The 13,720-nt window shown below is 47.7% G+C and overlaps 1 protein-coding gene across 1 annotated transcript in view; it reads right to left on the bottom strand.

The window, feature by feature from the left end:
• The window catches only part of LOC120045717 (kinesin-like protein KIF19), a 72,946-nt gene that overhangs the window by 56,396 nt on the left and 2,830 nt on the right, over positions 1–13,720 (bottom strand). Inside the window, exon 2 of the mRNA XM_038990657.1 lies at positions 7,366–7,446. Coding sequence (XP_038846585.1) covers positions 7,366–7,446 — 81 coding nt within the window. The remainder of the gene's footprint in view (positions 1–7,365; positions 7,447–13,720) is intronic.

The raw sequence follows: 13,720 nt of genomic DNA, 5'->3' as shown, positions 1-13,720 counted from the left end.
TTGATTAGTGGGTTGATAACGACTGGGAACAGTTGATAAGTGGGTTGAATACGGCTGGGAACAGTTGATTAGTGGGTTGATAACGACTGGGAACAGTTGATTAGTGGGTTGATAACGCCTGGGAACAGTTGATTAGTGGGTTGATAACGACTGGGAACAGTTGATTAGTGGGTTGATAACGACTGGGAACAGTTGATTAGTGGGTTGATAACGCCTGGGAACAGTTGATTAGTGGGTTGATAACGACTGGGAACAGTTGATTAGTGGGTTGATAACGGCTGGGAGCAGTTGATTAGTGGGTTGATAACGACTGGGAACAGTTGATTAGTGGGTTGATTTCGACTGGGAACAGTTGATTAGTGGGTTGATTTCGACTGGGAACAGTTGATTAGTGGGTTGATTTCGACTGGGAACAGTTGATTAGTGGGTTGATTTCGACTGGGAACAGTTGATTAGTGGGTTGATAACGACTGGGAACAGTTGATTAGTGGGTTGATAACGACTGGGAACAGTTGATTAGTGGGTTGATAACGACTGGGAACAGTTGATTAGTGGGTTGATAACGACTGGGAACAGTTGATTAGTGGGTTGATAACGACTGGGAACAGTTGATTAGTGGGTTGATAACGACTGGGAACAGTTGATTAGTGGGTTGATAACGACTGGGAACAGTTGATTAGTGGGTTGATAACGACTGGGAACAGTTGATTAGTGGGTTGATAACGACTGGGAACAGTTGGTTAGTGGGTTGATAACGACTGGGAACAGTTGGTTAGTGGGTTGATAACGACTGGGAACAGTTGGTTAGTGGGTTGATAACGACTGGGAAAATTTTATTAGTGGGTTGATAATGACTGGGAACAGTTGATTAGTGGGTTGATAACGGCTGGGAACATCAGACCAGAGAATCTTGTTTCTCATGGTCTGAGAGTCATTTAGGTGCCTTTTGGCAAACTCAAAGAGGGCTGTCATGTGCAATCTCAACCAGCTTCATGAGGTAGTCACCTGAAATGCATTTCAATTAACAGGTGTGCTTTGTTAAAGGTTCATTTGTGGAATTTCTTTCCTTCTTAATGCATTTGAGCCAATCAGTTGTGTTTTGAGAAGGTAGGGGTGGTATACAGAAGATAGCCCTGTTTGGTAAAAGACCAAGTCCATATTATGACAAGAACAACTCAAATAAGCAAAGAGAAACTACAGTCCATCATTAGTTTAAGACATGAAGGTGAGTCAATCTGGAAAATTTTAAGAACTTTGAAAGTTTCAAGTGCCATACGCACTACCCTCTGCAGCGCTTTGCGGTCCGAAGTCGAGCAGTTGCCGTACCAGGCAGTGATGCAACCAGTCAGGATGCTTTCAATGGTGCAGCTGTAGAACCTTTTGAAGATCTGAGGACCCATGCCAAATCTTTTCAGTCTCCTGAGGGGGAATAGGTTTTGACGTGCCCTCTTCACGACTGTCTTGGTATGCTTGGACCATGTTAGTTTGTTGGTGATGTGGACACCAAGGAACTTGAAGCTTTCAACCTGCTCCACTACAGCCCCGTCGATGAGAATGGGGGCGTGCTCGGTCCTTCTTTTCCTGTAGTCCACAAACATCTCCTTTGTCTTGATCAAGTTGAGGGAGAGGTTGCTGTCCTGTCCAGGTCTCTGACCTCCTCCCTATAGGCTGTCTCGTCGTTGTCAGTGATCAGGCCTACCACTGTTGTGTCATCGGCAAACTTAATGATGGTGTTGGAGTCGTGCCTGGCCGTGCAGTCATGAGTGAACAGGGAGTACAGGAGGGGACTGAGCACGCACCCCTGAGGGGCCCCCATGTTAAGGATCAGCGTGGCGGATGTGTTGTTACCTACCCTTACCACTTGGGGGCGGCCCGTCAGGAAGTCCAGGATCCAGTTGCAGAGGGAGGTGTTAAGTCCCAGGATCCTTAGCTTAGTGATGAGCTCTGAGGGCTCTATGGTGTTGAACGCTGAGCTGTAGTCAATGAAAAGCATTCTCACATAGGTGTTCCTTTTGTCCAGGTGGGAAAGGGCAGTATGGAGTGCAATAGAGATTGCATAATCTGTGTATATGTTAGGGTGGTATGCAAATTGGAGTGGGTCTAGGGTTTCTGGGATAATGGTGTGGATGTGAGCCATGACCAGCCTTTCCAAGCACTTCATGGCTACAGACGTGAGTGCTACAGGTTGGGCACTGTAAACTCAGTGAAACGAGTGAGACTGAGCTCATCTATATGTGGCTTCCTGTTCTGTCTCCACAGGTGATTTCTGAGGGTTGCTTTTATATAGTCTAAATATGCACTGCATTAGTGAAGGGTCAACAGTAACACCTGTCTGTCTCCCCACTTACTCACCACCACCATGTGGGCTGAATACACACCACTCAGTGGCTGTCATACAGGGGCTTCTTAGGAAGAGAAGTGGGGGAGTCATAACCAAAATATGATGTATGATACATGTATGTAGGCTCCATGAGCCATTTTCAGCTGGATGTGAATGAACAAATTATTTGTGGTGTCATAAAGTGACTATACATTTTTTTTAAAGGACAATTCAAGTTGCTACCCTAATGAGTAGTGACAAATACAGTAAGAACTAAGGTAAATGTACGTAACATTTAAACTGCCAACATCTTAAAATGATATGTAAAGTTAACAATGCAGATATGGTCCTGCGTATTACCTCTAGGTGGAAATACAGTTCCGTCTACCACAGTCATGGCTACCAGACGGCGCTCAACTATCTTCTGTCCCCCACCCACTCAGCACGATGGAAGGTAGTGCCGTTTTGAGGTTCTCTGCTGTTTGCCTCTCCTCCATGTTCTCAGTGGTCAGTACATGGGACTTCATGTCCCACTTCTCATCAACGTGATGGCTCATTGCACTGATGTGTGACATAGACGTCCAACAACCTGTTTATAATGCCATTATAGGGTGTTTGAGAGCTTGCACTTTGTACTTGCAGAGCAAACATTGTACAATTTCTCCATCCGGACGGTCATGGTTTTTTGACATTACATCTTGTAGTCTGGTTCTAGATATTCCATTAGGACATCCTAACATTGACAATGGCTCCATATCAACTGCAATCATTTCTGTAATCAGCACTGTGATTTTCTCACTCCCTTATCAGACTTCTTTTGTGTGAAGTGCCTGTCTAATGTCTGTTGTTAGGGGCCTATGCTGCTGCCAGCAACGGTTCGGGTCTCACGATGCTTCTCTTTCAGATGGTTAAATACTGCCACTGTAGCTCAATTTCACTTCTCAACGTTTGAATTTCACCACCTTCTCATTTATCTTCTCAAAGTATTGCCATTCAGGACTTCGCTGCTGTCTCTTTCCCGTCTCACTCTCTCCCATTTTTCCAACTGTTAATGACAATGACGTGCTGAGTACTTTATATCCGTGGAAAATAATTGTAAAGATGCATATCTCCTCCTCCTAACAAATCTCCTCCTCCTAACATATCTCCTCCTCCTAACATATCTCCTCCTCCTCACATATCTCCTCCTCCTCCTCCTCACATATCTCCTCCTCCTCACATATCTCCTCCTCCTAACAGATCTCCTCCTCCTAACAGATCTCCTCCTCCTAACAGATCTCCTCCTCCTAACAGATCTCCTCCTCCTAACAAATCTCCTCCTCCTAACAAATCTCCTCCTCCTAACAAATCTCCTCCTCCTCACATATCTCCTCCTCCTCACATATCTCCTCCTCCTCACATATCTCCTCCTCCTCACATATCTCCTCCTCCTCACATATCTCCTCCTCCTCACATATCTCCTCCTCCTCACATATCTCCTCCTCTTCACATATCTCCTCCTCCTCACATATCTCCTCCTCCTCACATATCTCCTCCTCCTCCTCCTAACATATCTCCTCCTCCTCCTCCTAACAGATCTCCTCCTCCTCACATATCTCCTCCTCACATATCTCCTCCTCCTAACATATCTCCTCCTCCTAACATATCTCCTCCTCCTAACATATCTCCTCCTCCTAACATATCTCCTCCTCCTAACATATCTCCTCCTCCTCCTCCTAACATATCTCCTCCTCCTCACATATCTCCTCCTCCTCCTCCTAACATATCTCCTCCTCCTCCTCCTAACAGATCTCCTCCTCCTCACATATCTCCTCCTCACATATCTCCTCCTCACATATCTCCTCCTCCTAACATATCTCCTCCTCCTAACATATCTCCTCCTCCTAACATATCTCCTCCTCCTAACATATCTCCTCCTCCTCCTCCTAACATATCTCCTCCTCCTCACATATCTCCTCCTCCTAACATATCTCCTCCTCCTAACATATCTCCTCCTCCTAACATATCTCCTCCTCCTAACATATCTCCTCCTCCTAACATATCTCCTCCTCCTAACATATCTCCTCCTCCTACCATATCTCCTCCTCCTAACATATCTCCTCCTCCTACCATATCTCCACCTAACGTTACAGCATCGTTGCGTTAAGTATTTGTTTAATTTAGAATGTTTCCTTTATGATGGTTATTGGGACCTGTTAGTGGTCATTTTGTGATAACTGCACTGTGATTTACATTTTGTGGGGGAAAAAACATAGTTTTTGGGCTAGTTTTTTTTCAAAATCTTAACGCTCCGAATTTTGTTTAAACAATTAAAAGTTCACACCCCTAATAAGAACAGCATGTCAATACTGTGTATTTTAACTGGTCTCTCTTGGTATTGTGGATCCCTACAGCAGACCATACATAACATGGTTATGTAAGTCATTGTCTACTGTGTCCTGAGAGCACTTAGCTATCCTCATTCCTCACAAGCACAATAATAATATCATTTGGTAGGTGCTTATATTTGTTCTATTTCAAATGTGTTTTTTGCACATCCCAACTCCCCCTGAGACACCCTTGAGGAGTGGGGTCACAGCCATAGTTAGTCATTTTTATGGTGTCCCTGGAGCAATTCGGGTTAGGGCACAACAACAGATTTTTCCACTTTCCACCTTGTCGGCTCCAGTGTTCTCACCAGAGACCTTTGGGTTACTGGTCCAATGCTCTAACCCCTGGGCTACCTGCTGCCCAATCTGGATAACCTCCCATCCAAAACAATTAGCCAAGGTGCCAACTGTAAACACACATTAACTATAATTCTCAAATAGCACCAGCCCAAATGTCATTTGAAGTACAGTTCTCAATGGTATGGTTCATAACACCCATGACGTTCCATTGTCTTTCAAGGACAGGAGGAACCTGATTCACCTCCAGAAATGGCTCTGCTCGCTACCCTCGTAACAGGTGGACTAGGTAGAGTAGGGCTGTGGCTGGGAAGCTCCAGAGAGTAGGTGGCAGGCAGCAGGCTTAGCTTCCCTCTAATGCCCCTCAGTGAGCTCATCCACAGAGAGAGAGTGAGAGAAAGCAAGAGAGAGAGGGGTGGTGGGAGCAGACCAGCCACCAGCACCAACCTAATCTGTCTCAGCATGACCTACCTGGAGGGAGGGAGCAGAGAGTGCCATATGGTGCCTGTTGCACAGACACAATCAGGAGGAGGGTGCTTTATTCTTAGTCCGTCAGCGATTTGTGTGTGTGTTAGGGGGTGGAAAGGTGATTTGAGGTGTGAGTGTCCTACTCTACGCAGAACGTTTCCATTCTTTCACCTTACCTTTGTTTTTCTAGAGCATAACATCAACCATGTATGTCAAGTTGATATTGTTTTATTCTATTAATGAGAAAATAGTCACCAACAATGTTGACAGAGCTGTTGTAAAGGGAAAGGAACATTGCCACTACCTCGCTCTCCAACCAAGGTGCATGGATTAAGAGGCTAACTGTTGTACACTCTTCTAGGCAGTGTCAGCAACAATACACCATCCCACTGGGCACATGCTTAGCCTACTCCTGGTGATGACATCATGGCAGAGCAGCGGGAGAGTTGCTGGATTAGTTTTTCTGGTTGTAGGTTTATTGAATTGCTTTTGAGAATCACAGGCAGACAGACAGAAAACTGGGTCTCCGTACCTCCAATCCCTCACTCACAGTTAAGGCAGATTATCTCCACCAAGACTAACAACAAATGGGTGATGACAGACTTATTATGAGAACCATAGAGATCATATCACTCACTTATGCCATTTAAAGGATCTCTATGATGTGAGCCATATCAAATCTTTCACCAGAATAAGCCATGTTATCCTAGCTTGTGCCTGAATGCTGGTCTGTTTCTGGTCTCGAGCCAAGTCCTTATGGAGTTGTCATGCCAAGCCAAACATGAGAACAGCTGCCTAGTCCCTACAGCAAATCACCCATTAAGACTTGGACAAGCTTAGAACGCCTCATCCAAATCAGTCACAATACCCGTCATCATCATTTTCACCCTCCTCCTCATCACCATCAAGTGTTCTCAATGAGGGACACACCTGGAGGCTTCTAATTGGCTCCAGATAAATATGCTCCCCAAGGACCCAATAGGAGCACTGCATTTTCCCTGTGCTGCATATCACAGATTAACTTCCTGGGTCATGCTTTTCAATTAGGAAAATTCATGAACTGAATGGAAATAGAACGCACGCCAACTCCCAACTCCATAGAGACTGAATACCTCAGGTCAGGTGTGTGATCTGGCCAGAAAACTTGTTAAAGGCCATCTGAGATGTTCTCCATATTGACAACAACACAATAAACTCACAATAATATTCTCTATGTTCATAATAGTGTCAGAATGATAAATTGTGGGTCTCAAATTGTGGCTCTATCAATGACAGGAGCATTCAATAATGGCACAAAGCCGTTTCACACACATCATGTCCTCCATTTCTACAGTACAGAACTGTCTTGGCTGCCTCCTTTCTTCAGAAGGAATCCAATTTCCTTCCTCTATCAGAGAAGTCACTCTCTAAGCTATAACAACCCACTGAGTCACCCAGTGGATGGAAGCACAACAGAGCCATCCGCATGTCTCTCACACGTCTCACACACAGACCCACGTCTCACACACAGACCCACGTCTCACACACAGACCCACGTCTCACACACAGACCCACGTCTCACACACAGACACACACACAGTTATCCACAGCACTTGGTTTAGACCAGCCATACTGTGATAAGTGAAAGTGCATGCACCTGCAGATACATTATAAATGTGTGACGATGTGAGAGAAAGGCCTGAAATGGAAACAGACGTGAACACGCACATCACGCTGCTTGCTTAGCGAGTACCACTTCCTCCTGACTCGGTACCTCTGCCTCACAAACACACGTGACCGTCCTCCATCATGCGTCTTAACCGATCGTGCCACCTCAAAAGCTAGCTAATGAGGCGACGTAAGCGACACATCAGGCTAAGGAGTACGTTTCACACATCCTCATGTGCTACACACACACACACAACCTCTCACCTGGTCGTCCAATCGGTGGGCCACTATAGTGGCTGCCTCTTCCTGCTCAGAATCACTGAGGGGTCTGATCCTCAGAGCCACCTGGGAGCGAGAGACAGGTAGAACACCACAGGGTTAGAGCTTTCACAGAGAGGGGGACAGGGTTAGAGCTTTCACAGAGAGGGGGACAGGGTTAGAGCTTTCACAGAGAGGGGGACAGGGTTAGAGCTTTCACAGAGAGGGGGACAGGGTTAGAGCTTTCACAGTGAGGGGGACAGGGTTAGAGCTTTCACAGTGAGGGGGACAGGGTTAGAGCTTTCACAGAGAGGGGGACAGGGTTAGAGCTTTCACAGAGAGAGGGACAGGGTTAGAGCTTTCACAGAGAGAGGGACAGGGTTAGAGCTTTCACAGAGAAGGGGACAGGGTTAGAGCTTTCACAGAGAGGGGGACAGGGTTAGAGCTTTCACAGAGAGAGGGACAGGGTTAGAGCTTTCACAGAGAGAGGGACAGGGTTAGAGCTTTCACAGAGAGAGGGACAGGGTTAGAGCTTTCACAGAGAGAGGGACAGGGTTAGAGCTTTCACAGAGAGAGGGACAGGGTTAGAGCTTTCACAGAGAGGGGGACAGGGTTAGAGCTTTCACAGAGAGGGGGACAGGGTTAGAGCTTTCACAGAGAGGGGGACAGGGTTAGAGCTTTCACAGAGAGAGGGACACTGTTAGAGCTTTCACAGAGAGAGGGACAGGGTTAGAGCTTTCACAGAGAGAGGGACAGGGTTAGAGCTTTCACAGAGAGGGGGACAGGGTTAGAGCTTTCACAGAGAGGGGGACAGGGTTAGAGCTTTCACAGAGAGGGGGACAGGGTTAGAGCTTTCACAGAGAGAGGGACACTGTTAGAGCTTTCACAGAGAGAGGGACACTGTTAGAGCTTTCACAGAGAGAGGGACAGGGTTAGAGCTTTCACAGAGAGAGGGATAGGGTTAGAGCTTTCACAGAGAGAGGGATAGGGTTAGAGCTTTCACAGAGAGAGGAACATGGTTAGAGCTTTCACAGAAAGAGGGATAGGGTTAGAGCTTTCACAGAGAGAGGAACATGGTTAGAGCTTTCACAGAAAGAGGGATAGGGTTAGAACTTTCAGAGCAAATGGGCTGGGTCCTGGTCAAAAGTTGTGCATTTCATAGTTAATAGGGTGCCATTTGGGACGCATAACATTAACAGCATCAAAGAGATTGCTTATTCACACCACAGCAATGGCCTTGATGTCATTCACTAGTCCACAAGAGCAAAGGATAAAGTCAATTATCATTGTCACTTAAGCATGAATAAATGTAACTTTAATAAAATAAACTACTAATTCACAGTTTAATCATTTAAAAATCCTTTATAAAGTACGCCTTAGTCATGTGTTACTGTTACGCTGTATTTTTAACACAGTAACTTTAACTGTAAAATCACTATGACATGTGCCTCTCTCCATCTATTGTCCAAGCTCTCTCTCTGTCAAAACACTCTTCGCGGCAGGGAGCTCAATTATGGCCTGCACTGCAGGGAGGTGTTTCTGCAGAAGAAGAAAACCTGCTCTCTAGATTCAGAATAATTACTCTCATAGCATGGAGGGACATTATGACACTCAGATGAGACAGACCAAGTTATAGACTGATACCCCATCCACACATGATCAACCATATGATAATCAGGTCAGCAGCGGTCTCTGAGTTGATACAGTCATACTGAACAGGCCACCTGGTGTGAAAGTATTGCCGGATTGATATAGTTATAGAGCGGTGGTGTTGTTTGTTACTGAAATAGCCAACAAATGTTATTATATTAGTTACAAGGATGAGGCAGATGAGGGGTAGATAATATGGCAAAGACATGGGTGATACATCCGGGTCTTGACATACATTGACCGATATAACTTAACACGTTACAGGACCATTCAGTCATACCAACGTCAATAAGGATTCATAAGGATCCTGGCCATCACCAGTGCTGTGGAGCTAGTCAGTGTGACATAGCAGACAAGACAAAAGAGACGGGGGAATTTAGTTGTGCCATGTGAATAATTCAGATATGGTATATTACACTGGCTGGAACTACTGGGAAATAATCTATTGATTTATGACATGGAAGGTCAATGGAAAAGGTGAACAAATGTCTCCATATGTGACTGAGGCAAGAGGTACTGTAATAAAAAAGTTGCTTTAGAATAAGTAATGCTGTATTGTCATGTAGGATATAATACATGTGTATTGTACTTCATTCTTATCTTGAATGTGGGATATCTATATAAAATGCAAGCTTGAGTGGCATTCATTTTTTTATTTTTTTTATTTCACCTTTATTTAACCAGGTAGGCTAGTTGAGAACAAGTTCTCATTTACAATTGCGACCTGGCCAAGATAAAGCAAAGCAGTTCGACACATACAACAACACAGAGCTACCATGGAATAAACATACAGTCAATAATACAGTAGAAAAAAGTCTATATGTGTGGAAATGAGGTAAGATAAGGGAGGTAAGGCAGTAAATATGCCATGGTGGCGAAATAATTACAATATAGCAATTAAACCCTGGAGTGATAGACATGCAGAAGATGAATGTGCAAGTAGAGATACTGGGGTGCAAAGGAGCAAGATAAATAAATAAATACAGTATGGGGATGAGGTAGTTGGATGGGCTATTTACAGATGCAGTGATCTGTGAGCTGCTCTGACAGCTGGTGCTTAAAGTTAGTGAGGGAGATATGAGTCTCCAGATTTTTGCAGTTTGTTCCAGTCATTGGCAGCAGAGAACTGGAAGCAAAGGCGGCCAAAGGAGGAATTGGATTTGGGGGAGACCAGTGAAATATACCTGCTGGAGCGTGTGCTACGGGTGGGTGCTGCTATGGTGACCAGTGAGTTGAGATAAGGCGGGGCTTTACCTATCAAATACTTGTAGATGACCTGAAGCCAGTGGGTTTGGCGACGAGTATGAAGCGAGGGCCAGCCAACGAGAGCGTACAGGTCGCAGTGGTGGGTAGTATATGGGGCTTTGGTGACAAAATGGATGGCACTGTGATAGACTGCATCAAATTGTTGAGTAGAGTGTTGAAGGCTATTTTGTAAATGACATCGCCGAAGTCGAGGATCGGTAGGATGGTCAGTTTTACGAGGGTATGTTTGGCAGCATGAGTGAAGGATGCTTTGTTGCGAAATAGGAAGTTGATTCTAGATTTAATTTTGGATTGGAGATGCTTAATGTGAGTATGGAAGGAGAGTTTACAGTCTAACCAGACATCTAGGTATTTGTAGTTGTCCACATATTCTAAGTCAGAACCGTACAGGGTAGTGATGCTGGATGGGCGGGCAGGTGCGGGGAGCAATCGGTTGAAGAGCATGCATTTAGTTTTACTTGCATTTAAGAGCAGTTGGAGGCCACAGAAGGAGAGTTGTATGGCATTGAAGCTCGTTTGGAGGTTAGTTAACAGTGTCCAAAGGGCCAGAAGTATACAGAATGGTGTCGTCTGCGTAGAGGTGGATCAGAGAATCACCAGCAACAAGAGCGACATCATTGATGTATACAGAGAAGAGAGTCGGCCTGAGAATTGAACCCTGTGGCACCCCCATAGAAACTGCCAGAGGTCCGGACAACAGGCCCTCCGATTTGACACACAACTCTATCAGAGAAGTAGTTGGTAAACCAGGCGAGGCAGTCATTTGAGAAACCAAGGCTGTTGAGTCTGCCGATAAGAATTTGGTGATTGACAGAGTCGAAAGCCTTGGCCAGGTCGATGAATATGGCTGCACAGTAATGTCTCTTATCAATGGCAGTTATGATATCGTTTAGGACCTTGAGCGTGGCTGAGGTACAACCATGACCAGCTCTGAAACCGGATTGCACAGCGGAGAAGGTACGGTGGGATTTGAAATGGTCGGTAATCTGTTTGTTAGCTTGGCTTTCGAAGACCTGAGAAAAGGCAGGGTAGGATAGATATAGGTCTGTAGCAGTTTGGGTCTAGAGTGTCACCCCCTTTGCAGAGGGGGATGACCACGGCAGCTTTCCAATCTTTGGGAATCTCAGACGATATGAAAAATAGGTTGAACAGGCTAGTATTGCAACAATTTCGGCAGATATCTTTAGAAAGAGAGGGTCCAGATTGTCTAGCCCGGCTGATTTGTAGGGGTCCAGATTTTGCAGCTCTTTCAGAACATCAGCTATTTGGATTTGGGTGAAGGAGAAATGGGGGAGGCTTGGGCGAGTTGCTGTGGGGGGTGCAGGGCTGTTGACCGGAGTAGGGTTAGCCAGGTAGAAAGCATGGCCAGCTGTAGAAAAATGCTTATTGAAATTCTCAATTATAGTGGATTGATCGGTGGTGACAGTGTTTCCTTGCCTCAGCACAGTGGGCAGCTGGGAGGAGGTGCTCTTATTCTCCATGGACTTTACAGTGTCCCAGAACTTTTTTGAGCTTGTGCTACAGGATGCAAATTTCTGTTTGAAAAAGCTAGCCTTAGCTTTCCTAACTGCCTGTGTATATTGGTTCCTAACTTCCCTGAAATGTTCCATATCGCGGGGGCTATTTGATGCTAATGCAGTATATCACAGTGTAACGGCAGCCTTCCTCCTCTTCGTTTGAAGAGGGTCTGGGTGGGCATCTGTCCGCGGTGGCGGCTCCGGCGCAGGACGAGGCCACCACTCCACCATTGTCTTTGTCCCCCTCCTTAGCGTCCTTTGAGTGGCGACCCTCGCCCCCGACCTTGGCCTAGGAATCCTCACCAAGGTCCCCACTAAATTGAGGAGACAGCTCAGGACAGAGAGGTAGCTCAGGACAGAGAGGTAGCGCAGGACAGAGAGGTAGCTCAAGACAGAGAGGTAGCTCAGGACAGAGGGGCAGCTCCGGACTGAAGGGCAGCTCCGGACAGAGAGGCAGCTCCGGGCTGAGGGGCGGCTCATGACTGGAGGGCGGCTCATGACTGGAGGGCGGCTCATGACTGGAGGGCGGCTCATGACTGGAGGGCAGCTCTGGCGGCTCCTGACTGGCGGGCGGCTCTGGCGGCTCCTGACTGGCGGGCGGCTCTGGCGGCTCCTGACTGGCTGGCGGCTCTGGCGGCTCCTGACTGGCTGGCGGCTCTGGCGGCTCCTGACTGACGGACGGCTCTGGCGGCTCCTGACTGACGGACGGCTCTGGCGGCTCCTGACTGACGGACGGCTCTAGCGGCTCCTGACTGACGGACGGCTCTAGCGGCTCCGGACAGACGGCGCTGGGCAGGCAGGCAGCTCAGACGGCGCTGGGCAGGCAGGCAGCTCAGACGGCGCTGGGCAGGCAGGCAGCTCAGACGGCGCTGGGCAGGCAGGCAGCTCAGACGGCGCTGGGCAGGCAGGCAGCTCAGACGGCGCTGGGCAGGCAGGCAGCTCAGACGGCGCTGGGCAGGCAGGCAGCTCAGACGGCGCTGGGCAGGCAGGCAGCTCAGACTGCGCTGGGCAGGCAGGCAGCTCAGACGGCGCTGGGCAGGCAGGCAGCTCAGACGGCGCTGGGCAGGCAGGCAGCTCAGACGGCGCTGGGCAGGCAGGCAGCTCAGGCGGCGCTGGGCAGGCGAGCAGTGCAGACGGCCGACTCTGACCTGCTGAGGCGCACAGTAGGCCTGGTGCGTGGTGCCGGAACTGGTGGTACCGGACTGGAGACACGCACCTCAAGGCTAGTGCAGGGAGCAGGAACAGGGCACACTGGACTCTCGAGGCGCACTATAGGCCTGGTGCGTGGTACCGGCACTGGCTAAGCACACGTACAGGAGACACCGTGCGCTCTTCCGCATAACACGGTGTCTGCCCGTACTCCCGCTCTCCACGGTAAGCATGGGAAGTGGGCGCAGGTTTCCTACCTGACTTTGCCACACTACCCTTTAGCCCCCCCCCCCCCCCCCCCAAAAAAAGTTTAGTTTAGTTTCTTCTCGGGCTTCCAGCCACGCTTCCGTGCTGCCTCCTCATACCACCGCTCCTGGGCTTTAGCTGCCTCCATCTCTTCACGAGAGCGGCGATATTCTCCAATGTGAGCCCAGTGTCCTTTACCCTCCAAAATTTCCTCCCATGTCCAGGAGTCCTGTGTAGTGGGCCGCTGCTGCTGCTGTCGCTGCTGCCCGTTGCTACGCTGCTTGCTCCGAGTTTGGTGGGTGGTTCTGTCCCGGTAGCCTTCCTCCTCTTCGTCTGAAGAGACAAAATATCTGCCTCTGATTGAGAACCATATTAGGCCAAACATAGAAACGGACAAACTAGACACACAACATAGAATGCCCACCCAGCTCACGTCCTGACCAACACTAAAACAAGCACAACACACAAGAACTATGGTCAGAACGTGACACACAGGATGTTTTTGTGCTAGTCAAGAGCAGTCAGGTCTGGAG

The sequence above is a fragment of the Salvelinus namaycush genome, chromosome 4 (genome assembly GCF_016432855.1).
Source record: "Salvelinus namaycush isolate Seneca chromosome 4, SaNama_1.0, whole genome shotgun sequence".
Lineage (NCBI taxonomy): Eukaryota > Metazoa > Chordata > Actinopteri > Salmoniformes > Salmonidae > Salvelinus > Salvelinus namaycush.
The sequence above is the reverse complement of the archived record's forward strand: the minus strand, read 5'-3'. Positions and strand labels throughout refer to the sequence as shown.